This window comes from Copadichromis virginalis, linkage group LG7, assembly GCF_057382275.1.
Source record: "Copadichromis virginalis isolate Kocher_CV1m ecotype Utaka linkage group LG7, C_Virginalis_male_GT1.1, whole genome shotgun sequence".
Classification (NCBI taxonomy): domain Eukaryota; kingdom Metazoa; phylum Chordata; class Actinopteri; order Cichliformes; family Cichlidae; genus Copadichromis; species Copadichromis virginalis.
This window is the reverse complement of record NC_140624.1, coordinates 46,865,495-46,887,659: the sequence shown is the minus strand read 5'-3', so window position 1 is coordinate 46,887,659 and position 22,165 is coordinate 46,865,495. Positions and strand designations below refer to the sequence as shown.

General features: G+C 41.3%; 1 protein-coding gene across 3 annotated transcripts in view; it reads left to right on the top strand.

Moving 5' to 3' along the window:
- LOC146705896 (mediator of RNA polymerase II transcription subunit 13-like) overlaps positions 1-22,165 on the top strand; it is a 91,491-nt gene that overhangs the window by 48,381 nt on the left and 20,945 nt on the right. For all 3 annotated transcript variants that reach the window (XM_085463771.1, XM_085463772.1, XM_085463770.1), the window contains 2 exons: positions 9,902-9,986; positions 12,682-12,765. In XM_085463771.1, coding sequence (XP_085319897.1) covers positions 9,902-9,986; positions 12,682-12,765 — 169 coding nt within the window. The remainder of the gene's footprint in view (positions 1-9,901; positions 9,987-12,681; positions 12,766-22,165) is intronic.

Below are 22,165 nucleotides of genomic sequence, written 5' to 3'. Positions count from 1 at the left end.
TCCGACATGCCCCCTGTTGAGTATATAAAATGTGCCGCTCACACTGAGGCTGACTTCTCAGAGAATTTTCACTCAGACTTTCTTGACTGTCTACTTTGAACCTTCAAACAAACAAACATACACACAGTAACCCTCACATTTTGTGCTTTCATTTCTTACTTTCTGCTCTCTGAACTTTTCTTCTTCTCATTAATATGCCTTTTGCTTGCCAGCGGAGGTGCTCCAGGCTCTCCGAGCCCTCTTCAGTCCGCAGTTGTAACATTTCACCATCTATTCCTGACCTAATGTACACAAGCACTTCATATCCCAACACCCCAGACGCTGAACTGTAGCTGTGTAACATTTTGAAAATATTAATACTGTAATACATATCATACTCCAAGTTCAAACAACCTAGCTTAGGCTCTTTTTGACCAATTTAAACAGCGCTAGTGTGTTTTTTAAATTTATTTTGCTTTTATTGACAGAAAAAGTTTATAGTATATGTGATTGTGAGGATTTGCTTTATTTTAGTTTAGTGTAGTAGAAAAGGCATACTTTTTTATACATATTTTGTAATGATTATATAAGTGATTATGTCTGAGTCACAGTTTGCAATCCTTTCCTCCAAATTCCTAAAAAATAAAAAAAGACATTTTATCCTTGATCCAAGGTTTGCAAAATAATCTTAAGAAAGATTTTCTTTTTTTTTCTCGTTCAGAGGGTTCACATCCGGCCATCAGTGACGCTGCACAACGTGCTTTTGAAATCACGTGAATAAACCTCAATTGGCGTTACTTGAGGTTGTGACTTCACTTTATCCTCTGCATATGTTTAACCATTCACAAACCATGGCTTTTCTTTCTTTTTTCTTTAACAACACGGACTACAAAGTTCACAGTGTTGCTGTTTTTTTCCCTCCTTTGTCGAGTCAAATTCCCCCAGTGTCAGAGCCAGCGCAGGAATACACTGTGTGAATCTGGTGCACGCAGAAGTAACGAGGGGAAGTTGCGTAAGGGAATAGTGAGAGCTGCTGTGTTGACATGGCCTGGGTCTGTGCCAGCCATCCGTTCTTGTGACCCACTCTGACCTTAGCTCCGGAGCGCTCAGCGGACGAGGGGCTTTACTGCGGCTTGACTTTACTGGTTAAAGAGATGATGTCAGGGCTAGCAGGTAAAAAGGCTCACACGCATAGTTAGATATGCCGTCCAATCAAAACGAGCGGGCGCATACTGCACTGAGCTTGTGTTTATATAGACACATTCACTCATGGCACAACACTCACACCCTGGTCCCTTCTCTTTCCCCTCCGCCTGACTCCCCACCACAGCTATGCAAGCAACTTCAGCTCAGTCACCTAATTGATTCCAGATCTCTCTCTCCCCCATCTCCTCATCCCCTCACTCTCTCAGAGCCTCCTCCTCCTCCTAGCTGTCACTGCTGCCCCCTCGCTCTCTCTCTGAACCTCCTGGGTCTGAGTGCCTTCCATGTGTACATTCCTTTTCTTTTTGTCTGTTTCCTAAAGGTGTTTCTCCTCAGGTCGTATACTATGTTAAAATTTATTTTCACCTGAAGGTTCATGGGAAACAATCAGTATTCAGTGAAATATGATGATAAGCGCACAGCTGACAATTAAATCTTTAACCAGAAGTTGTAAATCTAAACTGTCCAGGGTGGATTAAGGGAAACAGAAGTCATTGTGCCAGCAGTTTAAAGGTTGTAAACAATTTGCAAGCTGTAAAATTCAAAAGCCCACAGTGTTTCCTGTTTACCGCCTTCTGAATCCTGCATTGTTAGCGGGGTGTTTTAGAGATCTGGTCCGTTGCGTTGAAGTGACAGGTGTCGGTAACGGGTTTAGGAGAACGGTGTCACTGGATCATGAGAGTGTGTGAGGGATTGAGGGCACAGTATGAAGCTGAAATCAGGTGAAAAGGAAATATGTTCCTTTTTTGTGCGTGTGTTGATACAAAATTTAATGTTACATAGTGAGCTGTATGAATGAATGTAGAAACCTGGTGTTGATCTCTAAAGCAACTGCAAACAAGCAGCAAGCACAGAAACCAAGTTTCTTTTAATTTCAGAAATCCTTGTTGTGTTTGTTACCTCACATCTAAACAACCTCTGCTGGATTTGAAGCTTGTGATCCTACAAGCATATTACATAATAACTTTTAAAATGTGTAAATCTCACAGTAAAGCACCAATGTGAGTATTACAAGGATAAAAAGAAAGCACCGTACGACGCCGAGCCTTTGTGCCACTAATGTCAGCTGCTGCTTGTTTAACTGATTTCCTCTCATCTTATTCTCGTGTGTCATTCACATCATGTAGTCACTGAAGACAGTGAAAAAAATAGCACTGCTTTTCAGCCAGTTATCCAGGCAATGCACGCAGGATTCCTTTCTACCTAAATTGTACAGCTAATTTTAACACATTTGCACACCTACAACCAGAAAGAGTAGGCCGGAGAAGAGAACTAGCTGCTGTTACATAAGACAGCCACACCATGTCAAACTCATGCAGGGGGGAAAAATGACCATGTAAAACAGACAAGCTGTGGAGGAAAAAAAAGGCCCTTTAATATTTTAATTATCCAAGAATTAGCAATGCTAATTGCTCCCAAGAAAAATTCCAGTATGTCTAAAGTCAAACAAGAGAAGTTTCCAATACTGCAACAGGTTCTCGCTTCGCCTCACCTGTGAGCTGTAGCAGGTTTGGATGCCTCAGATGTGACCTCCTAACTGACAAATTAAGAACTGTGTTTTCATCTCCAGCTTAAGAAAAAACACACGTTCTGGCAGTGTGGACCAGTGCTGCGTCTCCTTTCATCTACCAGGAGACCTTATGAATGAATGGGGCTCGCGAATGATAGGAATGGCTGGGCTGGCTCCGGGCAAGCGGCTGAGGGGGGAGACAGGGAGTGATTTGCGTTTTCACAGATCTGCTTACTCAATAAGGCGCAAGAGGAAAAAGAGGAGAACAGTGATGGACAGTTCTCTTTCTTTGTTTATGACTATACTTAGGGTATAAGCTGCATAAACTCTGGCTCATGCTGCAGCAGTGCCATTTCGCCAGCCAGCAAACAGACAGCAAACTACTGTTACTGTACTGGAAAGCGGTTAGTAATCCCCTGTGGGCATCTGGCTTCTCCCTGCACACTGTTGTTTTTTATTGTTATGATGTCTGTGTGAGTATTAAATAAGAAATATAAAAGATAGAAGTTTGCTGCGTCATATCACAAACTCACACATTATTAGCTGGAATATTCCCCTTTATGTGGAGAGGGGAGAAAAATAAATTGAAGTGGGATAGCGTCATGGGCTAAATGTGCCGATCAATACATGAATAAAAAAGAATTGAACTTTGTGTTTGTGCTGATCTAAAAGATCACTGCAGGCATGTTGAAATGGGCCGCTTTCACAGCCTTTTAATTTTCCTGGGTGACATCTTTAGACCTCATCAAGCGTTAGCGCTTATTCTTGTGTGTGACTGCCAGGCATTGTCGTAAACTGTACTGTGAGCATTTCATGACATCAGCACATTTACATACACGCTGTAGATGTTGTCTGTGTTCAATTACAGCTATATGCAACTCTGAGTATTCTTAGTCTTTTGGTAACCTTATCCTGCTGGAAGGGTACGCTGTGGTCGTAAAAGGATCCATGCTTTCATGTTGTTTATACCAAACTCTGACCCTGCTATCTGAATGTCACAGCAAAACTCAAGGCTCGTGAGATTCAGCAATATTTTTACAATCTTCTATTGTCTAATTTCGAAGAGCCTGTGTGAATTGTAGCTTCAGTTTCCTAACATCTGCTTTGACATTCAACACATTGTATGCTTTTCTACATCCCTTGTAGCAAGTGGTTATTGGAGTTACTGTTACCTTCCTATCAGCTCGATGCAGTCTGGTCATTATCCTGTGACCTCTGGCATCAAGCCATCAACGCGGCGTTTTTGTCCAAAAGCTGCCACCCACTGGATATTTCCTCTACTTTGGTCCATTCTCTGTAAACTCAAGAGATGGTTGTGTGGGAAAATGAGCAGTTCTGAAATATCCACACCAGCCTGACAGGCTCCAACAAATATTACCTAATTAAAAGTCACTTGAATAATCTTTCTTCCCCATTCTGATGCTCACCTTGACCTTCAGCAGGTCATTAGGACATCGTGTCTACATGCCTAAAAGTGCCGTGTTGCTGCCGTGTAACTGGCTGATTAAGTATTTGCCTTAATAAGCAGTTAAACCTAATAAAGTTGTACCTAATGAAGTGTCCACTGAATGGGTGAAGTTCAGTTAAAGTTCAAATTATTTCTTTTAATAAAAATGTTTAAATAGTTACAAAAAGAGTAGTAAAACAGTTATAAGTTTTTACTCTGAGATAAAAAAAAAACTCAGTAAATATGGGAACAGTTATAAAAGATTTTTTGGGGGATAATTATGAAAACTGCCTCCATCCCCAACCCGCATTTGCAGATTTGTTATCCTCTCCTGAGATGTGTCGTTATCGTCCTCCTCCCTTTTTCTCTCTTTGCCACGTCTTCTTCTGTTTCACTTTCTCCCCATCTGTGCAGCCTTGTAATGTTTCTTTTCTTTCATATTAATGAAAACACACACTGTGTTGCCATGCATACCCAAGCATTGCAGACTCACACACATAGATGCTTGCACACATACACACAGAGTAAACAGAGACCAACCTCTGCTCAGACATGCAGCGGGCCAGCTAATTAGTAAAGTGGCAGCGGGGTTTGTGTGAAATTGCACACATAAACACACACACACACGCGCTGCCCAGTGAGAGCTCATAGTGTGCGCACGGCACAGACACCGGTGGACAGCAGAACTGCTGGTGCTATTGATCCAAAACAAGACAGAGAGCAGGAGGGGGAGACACAACAATGCTTAAGAAAGTCATGTATTAGACCTCACCTTTTGTTTCTTTTCATGAAGTAATTCAGCTGGAGGAAGTCATCTGCCACACTTCTCGTTACATTACTTTTGCATCGTCACGAGACGCATTGTTACATTTGTGCTAATAATTATGTCTACATATCAGCACAAATCCCTATACTAATAAGGGCGTATCCAGCATTCTTCACTTTAACCTTCACGTTCTCGGTCCCTTTGCACAATACATTTGAATTATACAGCATATTTCCAAACCTTAGAAAGTTGTAGATTGCTCTGCCATTTTTAGCCCCAGCTTTGCCACGGAGTTGCTCACATGGTTTTTTCACAAAGCATGAGGGATCATTAAAGAGCTCAGTATTAACCATAATGTGCTTTACCCACAGTATTTGAAAGATTGCAGACAAAATGTAATGTGATTACAGTAACGTGTTACTTTTTCAAGCGTGGAAAAAGGTCACCGTATGAAAGGCAGCGTGATGTCACCGCTAGACTTCGGATCAATACCGTCTTTGTGTTTATTAGCTCAGAGTTATAGTGAGCGGTCAGTCCCTCTAGTGGTGCCAGGGCAACACAGTCTGAGGAGCTGAAAGAGAAGGCGAGAGAGAGAGAGAGCACACAAAGCGAAAAAAAGAGGGACTGATGGACAGATGGAGGTGGAAAGCTGGGGTTAGATGCGGAGGGTGGAATGGAGAAAAAGAGAGGGAGAAGTTTTCAGAGTGGTAGTGGCGACCCAGTTCCATCACTGCTTGTTTGTGTTTGACGTGGCGCAGCAGTTAAGAGCATTGTGGCACGAGGATTGAGGGTGGCAAGGCCGCGTGAAATAAACATGCATTTGTGAGGATGTTACCTCACGTTACACGCATGTACACAAAGACTTGCACCCACGCACGCGCTCATAAAGATATTAGTTGAGCAACTGATTGCCATGATTAACAGCAGCTGCTTTGCTAATTGCGTAATTTTTCCACATGATTTTTATTTTTGACTTTTTCCTCCAGTTTCTCAGATGTTAGAATTTACTCCCATTTTTCATCTCTTATCGCACTAACAAAAGAAGGAATCGCTGTTTGTTTATGTGCTCTTCACTTTTCTACTTCACACTTGGCACGTCTGTTGCTAGGGACCAAATGAACAGTGGCGTTGAGTTTACATTTCTTAAAATGGGCAGTTCTTGTACTTTGGCTATGCTGTTCACGTCGTATGATATCTGCGGGTGAAGTGTTTAGGGAATGTCGTTATATTGGAGCTTACAGTTCGTCATCATTGGAATTTAAGGGTTTAAAAAAGTCAGCCTTGATTCTGGCAAAAATACTTTCTCGTTGTTCCTCTCACACAGCCTTAGTCTCGTCTCCCTCCTTTCCCCCTCGGCTGATGGTTGCCCCTCCCTGAGGTTTCTTCCTGTTAAAATGAGTTTTTCCTTCCACTGTCACCAAGTGCTTGCTCATAGAGGGTCATCTGATTGTTGGGGTTTTCTCTCTATTATTGTAAGGTTGCATCGTAATGAAAAAGGAAGAGATCCTGAAGTCATTAAACATATCATTTCAATTATTGCTGTTTACTTAGGTAGATTGCACACACACTCTTTTTTTGCAGTTGTTTCCCCTCATTTTTCTTTACTGTCTTTCAACTTCGACATAAATTTGAAGTGAGTGTAAGATGTAAATCAATGTGAAAACAGCTTTTAATTGCATCTGCTTCTTTAAAAACTGAGTGCTAATTAGTCAGACCTAGTAAAACAAAAACTGATGAGTCAGTTTAATCTAATGGAGACCGAGGTCGATTGCACCCAGCTCCTTTAAAATCTTTCAGGCGTGATGCAGTTCCCTGTAGCTCGGGATGGTATGAATGATTGATCATGATGCTGTAAAGCTGTATTGCACTTAGCTGTGCATTTAGCGTTGACAGTGTGCTTCTTCATCAGGCCTTCCGTGTTGCTCCTCCAATAAAACAGGCAGTTAAAAGTGGAAATGTAGTGATGGTCATCAGCCGACTGTTGGTGAAATGACAGTTTCATGGTATTTTCTTCATCCCCTTTTTGATATCACTGCTAGTTTATTTCACACTCCATTTTTTCTATATTTACACTAATAGCGCGTGCACGTGCTTGTGTGGATGCCTGACCTTGTTTCCCTGCAACAGTGATTTGTCACACCTCGTGTTGATGTGGCGCAGTGAGCTGGCTCTTTGACAACTACACTATAAACGTGAGCGTCCAGTGTGAATCGCGTGTTTTCTGGCATCTAAAGCGTACTCTGGTGCTACCGTTGGGATTTGCTACACACGTTCTTCTCTTTTATTAGCTACAAAATTACATGCATTAGGGGAGCGAATGTGGCAATGTTTCCTTTTAGATGGTGGCTCAGTTTGTTGACTTTTGGGTGGAAGTGCTGGAAAATGTGAGGCTGAGGAGTCTGTGACATAGTTCTGGAGTAATAGGGGTCAGGAGCGTGTTATGGAGCTGGTCATGAGGAGAGTAAATGAAGATGGGTTGTACAGGACTGCCAGAGTTTGGGAAGGTAAAAAAATTGTGGGATTTTTAATAGCGGGAGAGAGAAGGGGAGATATAGAGACAGTGAGAGCTAATGAGCTGGATTTTGTGGAGACTTGGCATTCTGCTCATGGTGTTCGCTCTCTCTCTCTCCTCTGTAGAAGAGCTGGCATGAGCGAGCTTCCTGTCTGAGCCCTGAAGCAGGAGTAAATGAGGGGTGGGTGGGTGGGAGGGCGGAAAGGGTGGGGGGGACGCGGGGGCACGGTGGAGGGGTGTTGGAAGCAATAGAACAGAGAAAAGGAGGAGAAGGAGGAGGAGGAGGGGTGAGGGGTGGGAGGGACCAGTGTTGAAATTGAATGCCAGGGCGCCATGCTCTCACCGCCAGCGTTTCCATGGTTACAGGGTAATTCTGGCGAGTAAGGAAATTTCATTCACTCTGGTATGGAGAAGAAGAAGAAGAAAAAAATAGGAGGGAAATATCAACAAAGCAACAGAAATGGAGAAAGACAGACACGGCGAAAAAGGAAAGAAAGAGAAAATCAGGGAGGAGATAAAAAGGAGACAGAGGAGAGAAAGAGGAAACCTCTTCTGGGGTTTGTGCCACCCATCCCCCCGGCGATCTGCCTCTGCTTCTGTCTCTCATTCCTTTTTTTTTTTTCCTTGTGTATTTCTGTGATGCTTGGTTTGTTTGCCACCACCCTATAAGCAAACACAACACCCACCCACAATCCTCCAGTTCTTCCAGCAGCCCTGCAGGTATATGGCAAAGAACAAAGAGAAACACTGTTAACTGGCCGCTGTGTGTGCATTTGTCAGTGTGTGTGTGAGAGTGTGTCTCCTTTTTTTTTTTTTTTTTTTTTTTTTGGGAGGAAGGCAGTGGGGGTTGGTGCCAGGGTAGGTTTTGGGTGGGAGCCGGAGTGGGGGGGTAAAGAAATCAGGAGGCAGAAGGATTGTTCACAGCATACTGCAGACCCAACTGCTTAGACAAACTTGATTTAATTTGTCTTCAGACATGTTTTTAAAGGAAAAGTGAATTGAGTTAAAACTCTTTATTCATGTAAAAACCTGAGCAGGGTGAAGCCTGTGTGTCAGCCTTTATAGATACAGGCATGCTCTCACTCTCAGGCTAACAGGGGCTGACAACTGCATGGGGTTTGACTGGGCCGTCGTTGCAGCCAATGTGACAGCTGTACAGCCGAGGAAACTCTCTGTCTTCACACACACACACACACACACACACACACACACACACACACACACACACACACACACACACACACACACACACACACACACGGGCATCATCTTGATTTTAAATATGATGTGTAAATTATCTCATCAGCACATGCAGCATGTTTTGACAGAGTTATCCATAAACAAAATTTCATTAACGTGTTGACCATGTGCTGTTTATTATTGTCAAGGTGGCGTGTGCAGATGTCCTACTGTCACAGTGAATGACGTTACTTACTGAGATAACAGTAATGTAATACTTTCTCATTAGAGATGCACCGATTCACGGCTGCCACATCACAATTTTCTTGGCTGATTCCAGTTTCGGATCTTTTGTGTGACCTCCTCATACTGATTTTTCTTTCTAATGACTATGACTGACAGCATATACAAACCAAATTCTGATTTTTTCCATGCATACGCCTGTAACTGCAAAACTTATTCACTTACACAACTGAATACATTTATATACAGTTAAGTAGTCTGCTACTGGAAAAAGAAATGAACTGAAAATGGGTTGCTGCTCACGCGCCTTTGCTTGAGAGATTTTACCTTACATCGAGCAAATAGAGGTGCAACAGATTTAGATAACAAAACAAGTGTCAAGTGTACATAATCTCTCACTATGTTTATAGCTTCACCAGCTTTGATGCTCATACCGAGGCTCTGGGTAGCTTTAATCACTTTGCTTTATTGTACTTTGTCTTTATTAGCTTCTTTATAATGTCCAGATCAGTCAGATGAGGGTGATTTTAAGTGTCTGATTGGGTTTGTTGTTATCAACAGCGAGCAGCTTCCCCACTAACAGCATGTTAGCATGTGGCTCGTAATTGAACATATTACCTCTATATCGTTGATCTATTTGAAGATTAGGGCATTGACTGGTTCTGATAAGGACACAGCAGAGCAAAGCATCCGAAAAAATGGCTATAAATAATAAATAATAATGTACAAGGTAATCATGAGTGAATAGTTTGAAGGCTAAAAGTGTGCGTTGGGGGTGGGGGGGTGGTTTACTGCAGTTTTACACACTTGTTGGCAGTTGCTATTGTAGGTGAGTTGAGATTTGGGTAACACAGCGGTGCCAAGATAGAGCTGAGGCAAATGAGCAAAAGATGTGCTAGTTGCAAGCTAGGCCTGTGACTGGTTAGGGCTAAGCATGCTGGAAATTGGTGGATGTCGCTCCATGGCTGGTTGATTGATACAACTACAAATTTTCATTAACAAAAGAGTAAAAAAAAAAAGAAAAAAAATCTTGACAAATGTCTTTGTTTCCTTTTCTTTCAGTTGGTGAGGAGGGCCTGTGGGAGTGTGGGCTTTCCTACGAGTGCAGAACCCTTCTGTTCAAGGCCATACACAACCTGCTGGAAAGGTAAAACCATCAGCGCTTTCTCCAGTCCACCGCGAGAGCTGTAAACAAATGTAAATAAATGGTGTCTAACAACACGCGTACTGCTGGATAACTCCACTGTGGCACCCATAAGTGTAGCCTGTTGAGGCAAATAATGAGCAGTCCTGTTTAACACAGAGATTTCACCATGCTGGTGTCCACGGAGACCCCGCTTTATGGCGCCTTTGCTTGTTTACGCTGAACCACAGCGAGCTAGTGTAATGCCACCAGAGTTTACACAGAAGGGCTTCACGTCTGACACAGCAGCGTCGCTTCATGCCAGCTCAGCCTTTTACACACATGTAGATTAGATTTTTTTATTACCTTTGCACCCAGCTCAAAGGTGCAACAACAAAGCGATAGGGGTAAAATAATAGTGCAATATGTCCTCAGATTCCCATTTCCTAAATATTTACACAGTGACTTCTAAATGCAAAATAGGGGTGTATTTCTTCCTGTTTTGGGAATTGAATTGTGAAAGTCACCAAACAAACAAATAAAAAACAACAACTTTAAGTCAAAGTGACAGAGCGTGTTAGTTTTCCTGCATGAGCTTCACCTTAATGGAATTATAAACTGAGTGCTGAATCACTTGCTCAAGTACCCAAAGCTCTCCTTTCTGAGTCAGAGCCATCTGTTAAATGAAGCAGCACATATTTGCTCTCTATTAGGTGAAGCATCAGTGATCATCATAGGGGGCATGCTGAATTAACCTTCCTATTACCTTGAAGCTAACTCCTTAAATAGCTCACTGTTTCAACACTAAAGGTATCAGTTCCACTTTCTCTTTTATATTCTGCAGATCAAGCTGACCTCTGTCTCAGGCTGCCGATATTATAGCTCTGATTTTAATTATGATTATTGTCATCAAAAACTATTCAGTTTTTTTCTTTTACAAGCAGTTTTTTTTTAATTTAAAGGATTGAATAGCATAAAGACAGAAATATAACTTTTGCTAAAGTTAATGAAAAAGTTAAGATGCTACAATAACTCTGTTGTGCTGCTCGTCAAGTTGGGATGAGAGACAGAGCGTCACAAGGAAACCGGCCAATCACAGTAAAGACGTTTTGCTGAATAAAGAATCAAAGTGTGACATCAACCACCAGATTTATAGATTTAAATTTATATCCCGACTCTCAAATGGATGGATGCTATTTTATTGTTATTTATTACCATAAATAATCCTCATACCCTTGATCTACTGGAAGATGAATGTATTGGTTGGCTCCAATAAAGACAACGCAGTGGGCAGAATCAGAAAATATGATCATAAATAAAATGCAATAGCGACACTCTGTACAGTGTAATCATAAGTGATTTGTTTGCCAGATGATTAAAAAAAAGCTAAAAGTGTGTTTGGGGGTTTTTCCTGCTGTTTTTCTCCTGCACAGCTTTTGGCAGTCACTGTTGCAGGTAAATTGAGATACTGGTAACACAGCGGTGTCAAGATAGAGTTAAGGGAAATGAGAGAAAAATATCAACTCCCCACATTTAAAGGAAAAAAAGGCAAGGCCTCATTTTACATTTTAGCATGCAGTTGTATGCGATGGCGATGACGTGACGTGACAACACAATTCAGTCAAGAATTAGTTTGCCAAAATGCATTTACAAACAACAACATACACACAGATGCAATGTTGATACAGTTCATTTTGAGATCAGTAACTACATAAATTATGCATAATTTGTGAGGATGTCAGTGTTATAAATATAATTCCCAAAAGCTGTATAGATGTTGATGGTCCTGGTACCCCAGCCAGTTTATGTAGCAAGTTTCATCCAGATTGATTAATAAATCTAGGAAGAGAAAAGAGACATACATACCCTACAGTCATTATAGTAATCTGTTCCTTATGAATATTGTTGTAAAACTCAGAAATAGCTTATATGTAATGGAAAGGCACGATCAGATGAGAAAATGTATTAATCAGAATGCACCAAAGATGGTACAGCTGGAGACTGAAAGTTTTGGATAGCTGAGTCTGGGTGAGTGAGGTGGACTTGAAATCACTGTAATTCCTTAACCCAGGTCAGAGATTTCAGCGGGGGATTCACTGGCACCTGCACAGAGAGACGAGTCAAAAACTTCTAAAAGAGCTGGTTGCACAGCCAAACAGGGAGCGTGATGACTGAACTGAACTTTGATGTGATCATATTTTGTTCAGATGAAAGAAGTGGTTTTGGCAAGCCATGTGCAAAAGTGCAAAGCACGTTGGGGAAACAGATTAGCAGAAAATTACTCTTCCTTCCCCTGTGCACTTGCAAACTACATATCAGCATTACTAGTAATAAGTAAAATAGTAGATAGTTCTGAGAAGCAAAGAGCCAAAGTAAAATGGCTCAATACAGGAAGATTAGAACGCTAATACAAATTTTGCAAGGTCATTTTTTGGCTAATTATAACTTTTTTTAAATAATTGTAACTGTGAAACTATTCGGCTGAAAATGATTGAAATTGCACGCTATCATGCAGCTGCCTTAAAGTTCATTCTGAACATCACTTTTACAAACTCAAAAACTCTTTCAGCTTTACAACAATATTATTTGTTACTTGATGCTTTGATTGAAGCGCACAATGCTATTCAGATGTTGCAGTTAATCAATCACTTGCTTGCTGATGATGAGAGAAAACTGACGGCTCTCTTACTCTCTTGTCCTCTCTTGCTCATCGCTGCAGATGTTTGACGGATAAGGGGTTCGTGAGGATTGGAAAATGGTTCTTCAAGCCGCACGAGCTGGAGGAGAAGTCTTTAGGCAACACGTAAGTCGAACACTTGGCACAAAAGTGCATGCACACGTCTCATTTGGTTACTTTTAATAGGATTTCTTCTTCTTTTTTCCTCTTTCATGTATGTTTGACTCTGAGAAATGCATGTTTGCAAAGCGTGACACAGCTTGGCTGTGCGAATAGCTGTGTCAGACTTTGTAGTGTCGTCTGTCCTTGATGTTTCAGCAGCTGGCCCATGGTGGGAGACTATTAAAAACTAGAGCAGTGTTGGAAGGTGAGAGCATAGCTGAGTTCTCACAGCTCCCCCTCTCTCTCGCTCCCAGGGTGAGGGAAGGGTTGTGGATCACGCTGTGTAGGCAGTGTGGGAGACAGTCACTGAGACTGAAACAGAGTAAAAAGAGGGGTGGGTGTGATGGCAGTAGTTCAACTTGTTGCTGCAGCCATTACACTTCCCTCACACAGCTCGGTCGGCCCACTTCAGCTTTTCCTGCTGGTGAGGAGGCACCATTCTTTACATTTCTAACATAGCAGAGCTCAAACGCTGAGTGGATAAATAAGTGGCTTTGTCAAACAGCTCCTTTTGGAAATCTGCTTTATATTGCGTAGCTGCAGCAAACACACACACGAGCACACACACGCACAAATCATGCATGCGTTTATATAATATATTTGGACATTGTTAAGTTGTAAATTGCATTGTCATTCAAACGTAGCGCAAAGGAACAAATGCACAGGAAACTCTTCCTGTAGAAAGTTGCTGACACGAGTGCACTCTGCTGTGATGTGCTGAGGCAAACTTGGGTTTAGCTGTTTAGAGCAGGTGGAAGCCTCTCAGCGAGGCATGCCGCGTGACATCTCGAGGAGTGTGTGTCACTTGTATTGCATATATCTGTGAAACACTGCGAGAAAGCTTGATGCGACGGTGACATCTTTGTACCAAAAAGTACTCCCGGTAGAACGTACTGTATGTATCGGTGATAAAGTAATGGAGGAATCAGATATAATTCAGAATGTGGATGTTTTGATTTTTTCGCTGACTGATTTTATGAAGATGGAGAGAATGTGAATGCTTGTGACACTGCCATCAGACTCCTGAATGAGACTGCTGAGTATTACTGTGACTGTTGCTATCTGCTGCTCCACTGATTTATACAGATGTGTTTGCACACTTGCACAAAGTTGAGGTACAGCTCAGTTTTTCAAACGCAGGTCTTTTGAACTCTTTTCGTTGTTTGCACATGTATGACTTCCACTTTCTTTTCCAAAGTTTATTTATTTTTTATTTTCATTAGAATTTTTAGAATTTTTTTCTGTGAAGGGAGAGATCGGTGAAATACAATTTTCCCAGTGTAGGTTGCTGTGTATATTTCCACTGTGCATATGAAGATAAAACCTCTTAACTTCTATAACAAGCTCGTCCCTCTAATATTTTTTAAAAATGCTTATAAATAACATATTAGAATGAGCACTGAAGCTCTGGCGGCTTGTGTTGGCTCAGGAGTAGTTTCTGGCGCAGCTTCTGAGGTGCATGGAGGAGGGGGAAGACTCTAAAGTAGCAGTAACTTTTATAGGAACTGAGGGACAATGAACTAAAGTGAATTGAAAACAAAAACTATAAATGAAATAGAAATAGAAACATTAAGTCAGGGATGCCAAGCTCTTTGTACATCATGTGCACATAAAGCTCTCTTTGATCTCACATGTGCCAGAGCGCTGAAATCCCCCATTTCTGTCAGTGTAAAGAAGTTTATTGACACATTTAATCCCTGAGATGCATTAATATAAGAAAAGAAGTGCAATTTCAATAATGCTGCTCGATTTTTATATGTGATAAATAAATTCTGCTGTAATTAATAATAGAAGTCTGTTTGGGCTTAAATTGTAAGAAATAAATGTGTAAAATTACAGAAAATGTTCTGGTAGCTGATTGGCCAGGCTGTCTTGTAATTATAAAACAGAAAGATTTTGCTAACTAACAGAGAAATGTCTGTTTTCAGAACTTTCAGCTGGAAAAACAAAACCAAAAAGGAAAAAAAAACAGCAACATTTTCGTCCTTCAATTGTTTCTTTATTGGTTCATCATTTTAATGAAGTATGAATGGCCATGCTTGAGCTCCACGATCATATAACTTGGCTCCATCGTACTATCAGATACTTTGATACTGTGTAGCAAACCTTTTGCTGCCTCTGGTTCAAATGTTTGGAAGTAGTACAGGTTTGTTTCAGAGGGGATGTTTGCTTTCCAAGGGCCTGTTTAACCCCAATGGGGTAATGCATTCAGGGCAGAAGAGTCCAGCTATAACGGCATGCAGCTTCGGCAATAGATTCTTAACATTTTCTTCTTCCTCTTTTTTTGAGGTCATGTGTTATACTGGTGATGTGTTATGGCTTGCTGTAAACAAGAAACCCCCCAACAAATGCTATTATCCTCCAGTCCAGTCAGGGCCTTTGATGTGTGACTTTGTAATAATTTGAAACATCTGGTAACAGCTGTTTTTTACAAATGCTATACGTTTGCATTTGTTCTGGTAAAAGAGCGACTACAAAGTAATGATGTGGTAAATTAAAAAAAAAATATTTTTCAGGGACAGTTCATGTGAGTGGATTTCAGTATAAACCATATTTACTGTGCAAAAGTTTTGATCTTGGAAAATGTGAAAAGACCTGTTGCCGCTGATTTTTAATCCATTTCTCGTGTAATTTGGTAAACGCCAGCCTTTTCTTCCTGTTTCCCTTCCTTAAGAGTGGCTTCTTGACAGACACCCTTTCATTGCGATCATCTCTGATGAGGCTTAAGTGAACAGTAGATGGATCAACTGAAGGGTCAGGTGCATTTCTCAAGTACCGTGTCAGGTCTTTGCTGGATTTTTATTCCTGTTTCCTAAGGACATGACTTTCAGATTCTGTTCATCTGCCGCAGACAGTTTTTCAGTCCAGCTGTTTCCTCTTTTATCCTTCACATTTCCAGTTTCCGCAAATTTTTTAAGAATACACTCCACACCATGCCAAGATTTGCATAATTTTCAGCGAGTTGCTCTTTGGGATTCACTTTGTATTCTAACAAAGTGGATCCCATTTGTATTTTTCTATTCATTTGTATAGAAAAATACAAATGAACTATTAAAATACAAATAATACAATAGATACAATTCAAAATGGGTTATGTGTAGACACTCTTCAACACTATATTCTATTTCTGTACCGGTGTTCTGTACCAGGCAAACTTGGCGTTAAAACGTAATTCTGATTCTGACTCCGTTCTTGCGTTAGGTGTTTGTTTTATGCTTAAATGATTCATGAGTCAAAGACTGACGAGCAAACAACACAAACAAAAAACATTCCTCTAGAAATGGCCGTGTACAAGAACTCAAGCGATAATGAGTCAAATGAGTGTCCAAAGAAAGCATGGAGAGCACTTTACAAGAATATAAATAAATCATGGTTTGCGCAAGACTTTTGCATATTAATGTAAGATGCCCAATTTTAGCAAAACTATAAATTTATCTCTGTAGACCCCATGATGGCACCATAAAACTGCACAATATACAAATGACGTACAAGTATACAACAAATCAACAACCCACTGCAAACAGTACATCTTAGTAAGTAGAGCTAGCAGTGATCACATATCTCGTTATTGGAGATTAATTAAATTATATGTGGGCAGTAGGGCGGTGTGAAGACGCTGTTACGTGTGTCCTACTGTAAGTGGACATTCATACACATTTGGCGTATGAACATGTGCCGTGCTTTTTTTGTGTTTGCGTGTGTGTGACTTTTGCACATCATGTAATTCCTCTTGAGTTCGACAGCTCTGTTTGAATATGTTGTCAGCTGGTACGCCCCCCTGCTATGCCAATCCTGACTTGTTCTTTCTGTGAATTATTACAAGTCCTGCGAGGGACGACAGAGACGGAGACGGAGAGGAATGTACTTGAACGCTCACACAAACAAATACAAGTGTTTTATAGATGTCTGTACATTTTGTACCTGCACTTGCCACATATCTCCACAGCTCACTTCCAGCACACAGCCTCCCCCCTCCCTCATTCTCCACACACACACAAACTATCCCTTGTTCCCACAATTGCACTGTTGCCCCACACTTGACAGTGTGAGTCCTAAAAACCCCTGCAGATCTCTGGCCATCAGCGTTTTCGTGCCATGAGGGGGACATTGCTCAGTTAGGCGTACAGTGACCTCCCGCCTCAGCTGTGTTACCACCTCCTTTGTCTCCTCTTCACTTCCACTCTGTGCCTTTTTATCCCCAACAGGGGGCGCTTTGGTGCTAATATCAATGGCATGCTGCCTCTTCGTGCCAACTCCTGCGCCTTGGCGCTGCTGCCTTTGTCAGGCTTATCTGGTGTTTATCTCGTATGTGTCCCTGGGGCACAGCGGGAATCGGCGCATCCAGGAGAACATTCCCAAACCCACTCCTCCCACCCACCCCCACTCCCACCAACACCACCACCAACAACAACACAAACGTCAACCCCTCCTTTCTTAACCCAACACTCCTGCTCTCTTTGTGTCTGAATGAGAGGAAAGCACTCTGGGTTGGTAACGCATTGCATCAGACGCTGAGGGGAGAGAGTTACAGGGGAGAGCATGAGAGGAGAAGCGTGAGAGGGAGGAAGAGTGGGGTGGAGGCTCAGTGTGTGTGGTGGGGCTCAGTGAAAGTAGGGGGTCATAAATTAATCATTACTATAGACGGCTGAATGGTTGTATTAGAGTCTGTCTCTCTCATTAGTTCAGTCAATTCTATGCATGTCAAGTGCAGTCCACAGTATGCTTGTTAATATTGGTGCTTTAATTTCACTAATGGTTATATACTCATGCATAAATAATGTGGTTATTTTAGTGTAGCATGGCTATAAAACAGACACGAGCTGCATCACCTACCTAAATATATATTTTTTTAAATCTCAGAAATTCTTACCTGACCTGACAGAACAAGCTTTTTAAAACACACTGCAGGTCCTCCCCTCTTCCTCTCCTCTCCTCTCCTCTCCTCTCCTCTCCTCTCCTCTCCTCTCCTCTCCTCTCCTCAGGGATAAGTGACATTGAGATATGAGCCATCTCCTAGGCAACAGACATCTGGTGTTAGGCCACACCACAAGGTCACAGAATCTCCAGAAATAAAAACATAACATAAAGAAATGAAAGGAGAAAAAAGATCCCCCCCCCCCCCCCTGTCATCTCTTATCCTTCACATTCTGAAAATTCTCCATGTACCTTTGCTACATCTCAGTTTTAACCTGTGAAATAATTTACCAGTCTTTGTTTATGTTTATACAGTTCAGATGCCACGGTTAACTGCATGAGCAGGAGAGGAGCGAGGCTGGAATTGGGTTTTATGGAGTCCTAGCTTAAAAATAAATAAATTCAGTCACATTCATTCACAAACAACACAAACAAGTTAGTAAAAACCCCAAAAACAAATATAAACAATCGGATGACCTAATTTATTTTCATTGTAAGTATGCAACCACCCCCTCCCTCACTGCAACAGACACAGTAACACATTCTTTATCCTCATTATTGTGTGGAGAGTAATACTAATGTGAAAGTAGGGGAAAGGATCAGCTTTGAATTTTTTGCACATATATATTCTTTGTTTTTTGAGCTATTAGAAAAAAAAGGTTAAAAAAAACTGATCATATATGTAAAACTGCAACTGGGAGGAAGTCTGCATCCCAGATGTGGGATCATTTCAGGCGAATTAGCTGCTTAAATTAAATCACTGTATTTTAATTTGTTTATATCGGCTCTTTAAAGTTTAGCTGCTGGGAGTTTTCGGTACTTTTTCCCTTCATACTTATTTCATCCAATAATTTGCTGTCGATTTTTCTCATTTCTGCGCGGGCGAGCACAAAAAAGTGAATGAACGGCAAAATTTCAAATCGTATTTTAGTCTAAGCTTTGATTGTATTTGTTTTTGACCGAGATGAGTGTTGAAGATTTAGCAGCTAGACCACATGACTGTGGAAGCAGGAAGTTCAGAGCTGTTGTTCAGATGATAATTACAGCAGTATTCCTGTAGCTTTGGAGTCTATTTACCAGGAAAATACGGGAAAAGTGCTTGAGTTTATTTATTTATTTATTTATTTTTTTGTATGCAGGAAAAACTCTAAGGTTCATGCAACTGTTTCTAAGCCGCTGTATTTTCATACTTATTTTAGAGCCAAATTATTATATTTTACTACACGGTACAGTATTGCACTGGAGAAAAATAATGGCTGACTTGCAAATGACTCTGAAACAACTGTTTGTAGTGAAAATTGACAACAAAAGCGATTAAAGATTAATCGCTTAAACTTCAGCAGTCAGTCGTGAATTTTGACTACTTTATGTTCATGTTCCCGTCTCTATTTCTTTTCATGAACTAGCTAAAAGTCTATACAATGGCTCATTGGTTGACTAAATGCACTGTGAGCCATAAAATTATTAATTTAACACAAGACAATGATACTGATAGTATCATTTCCAGAATTAAGTGATCATCAGTGGTCATCAGAGGGCTTGTTAATCATTTGGATTATTGAGAGGTTTGTATTTTCTCCTTTTGAAACGTTTTCCACGTGCATGTTCAGCCTCCCTATGGACAAAATGCAGAGAACATGCGATGCGCAATAACCCAGATTTCTTATATTACCAGGTGAGAAACCACAGAGAGCATGCGAGAGAGTTCAAGAAGGAGGAGAGAAAAAAAACATACAGATCAATAGAGAGGATGGTGATACATCAGAGCAACAACCTAAAACCAGACCTCTTCCTTCTGTTTTTAATTAGATCATAGATATGAAGTAAAAGCCTGTATTGGCTCACATTGAAGTTTTTTTAGCCACTTGGTAATGATTGGATTGAGCGTTTGCAGAGATTCTGTAAAAAAAAAACACCCAAAACAATCAATCAATCTTTGTGCTTTTTTTGTCTACATCACACCTTTTCATTTGAGGATTGTTTGAACACAAAGATTGTGATAGCAACACTAGCTAAGGCCACTCACCAGGGGCCGCTGAATAATACATCAAACTTACCACATGTGCCCCTATGTTACTTTTAATAGTGGTGTTGTACATGCAGCAGCATACGTCTGAGTCTGTTATGCGTTATGCATGGTAGGTGGCTTGGTTAGATTTGTTTGCCGTAATTTCAGCAATTCAGCAGTGAGAGGACTTTCGGAGCGTGTGTGTACACGCTCCTAACAAGAGCTCACAGGAGTGCAAACATCCTCCACAGTGGCCTGTGTGCACCAGAGGAATGTGTACACTCGTGCAACTGTGTGGGAAAGGTTAGACTGTGAGAAGGAACAGGGTAACCGTTAGTTTAACTCTCAGTTTTGCTGGTAACAGACAAAACAGTATGAGTGCAGATTAAGCAGATTAATCCCTCTAGATTTCAGAGAATCTTAAGAAAAATACTGATATGTGTGTTTTGTGCATGTAACTACAGTTGATTATATCTAAACATAGTTATCACATCATGGGCTTTGGGAGTGCATCTAACAGTGGAAACAGGAGCCTTGTGTGCCTTGCGCATTGTGATTGTAATGCTTAATGCTTTGTATCTCCTTTAATCTAATCTTGCTTTATCTTTGTGTCTCCTGGGTTAGACATGAGAGCAGCCCAACAACCGAGATAAACATTATTATTTTGTGTGCATGTGATTATATGCACAGATGTGTGTGTGTGTGTGTCTGTGTCAAGTCCATGATGCATGTCAGACATTAACCAGCTTCCCTGCTGGCTGGCTGGCTGGTACTGTTGTGATCGGGTAAAAAGACACACGTTGTCACACGAGCCAAAACACAATCCCTTCAAACACGCGTGCAGCATTTAGACCGTATGTTGTCGTTGTTGCATTAGCTGTGCTTGCATTTAATGCCACTTTCTGCATGCATAAGGCATTTGCTTGTTTGCACATACATAATACATTCGCTTCAACTACATTTATACCGTTACCTCTTATTGTGGGCACATAACATGCACATGAAACCGCACAAACAGTGTGCGGTATGTCTCTTTGTGTTGTCTGACTCTACATTTCCTGATTGATTTCACCATAAAAGTATGCTCAGTAGCCACCCATTAAAACTCTGATCTCATCGATATGTGTGCAGCAATTGCAGAGTGTGGCGCTGAATTATTCACTTCTTCCTCTTTCTCTCACACACTTGTTTTGCTCTCACTCCTCATTTTAACTCCATCTTTCTTTTCCTTGTCTTCCTAATTTCCTCTCCATCCTTCCATACCCCACCCCCCCTTTTGTCTCAATTTTACCCATGCACGGCTTTAATTCGCTCTCTCCATCTTCTTCTCCTTCTGTCTTCCCTTTTCTTCCCCCTCACGCTCCCGCTTCTTTCTTCTCATCCCACTCTCAGCCTTCCCTTTCTCACTCTCTCTGTCTCCTCTCTCTATCTCTCCTCCTGTACTGTCAGCCCTTAGGCAAGTCTCAACCATCACTCCTCTTCATTTATTAATACCTGTACTCATACAGCCCAGCACAGAGAGCTGCCTCGCATCTCTGTCTCCCATTCTCTTGCACACACATGCCTGCCGACTGCACAAATGCCCCAGAGGATGCAAGGAGCCCAGTGCGTCCACACACACTCACAGTCGCTTACTGTGCAGGAAAATGCCCTTTGTAAAAGGACAGGGAGCATCAATCTCCCAGCTGCATCAGCCCTACAGCTTGATGCTCTTTCTGTAGTTCTGCTTTTCCCTGACTTGCATATGATCGCATATTTATTGCCGTTGCGAGAGTTCCTTTGTTGCAATTGTTGCGCACTAGTTATTGGCTTCATTGATTGCTTTATCGGTCGGCATGTTTTGCACAAGCAAATATTTCCTCGTCTCCCTGCAACATTTTCACTTTTTTCGAGTGCACTTACTCGGCTGCCCCATTGTGAACAAGACGGTATCAGTGCACAGTAAATTGAGCTGAGATATCAGAAGGATCCAGCCCTTAATTATGCTGGATCAATGTCTGAGTTACAGACGGATAGTTAAAGAGAGATATTTCTCTACAGTGATTCCCTGCTATTAGGTCTCGGCTGTCTATAAGAGTCCTTACGGGAGTCATATTTTTGTGTATATATAAATAATGATATAAAATAAATTACAAGCATAAGAGGGCAATAAACAGCCTTCAACAGCTTTATTTTATTTGTGCAGGACTGTGTACAGTTAACCAATCAAGAGTCAATCAGCCAATCAGACAGTTGATGGACCATAAAATATTTAAATAAATAAAAACTTACTAATCCAACCAAGTGCTGAAACTATGTGAAAGAGTGAACACATTCAGAATCAAAGCATGTAAGAGTGGAGACACTAAAGATCCCTCAGTGATAATTGTAGTTGTTTGCGTATGTGCATGAGCGGTATTCATGACTTGCAGCTGTTTGCCTGAACTTCCCCATGCAGCTATA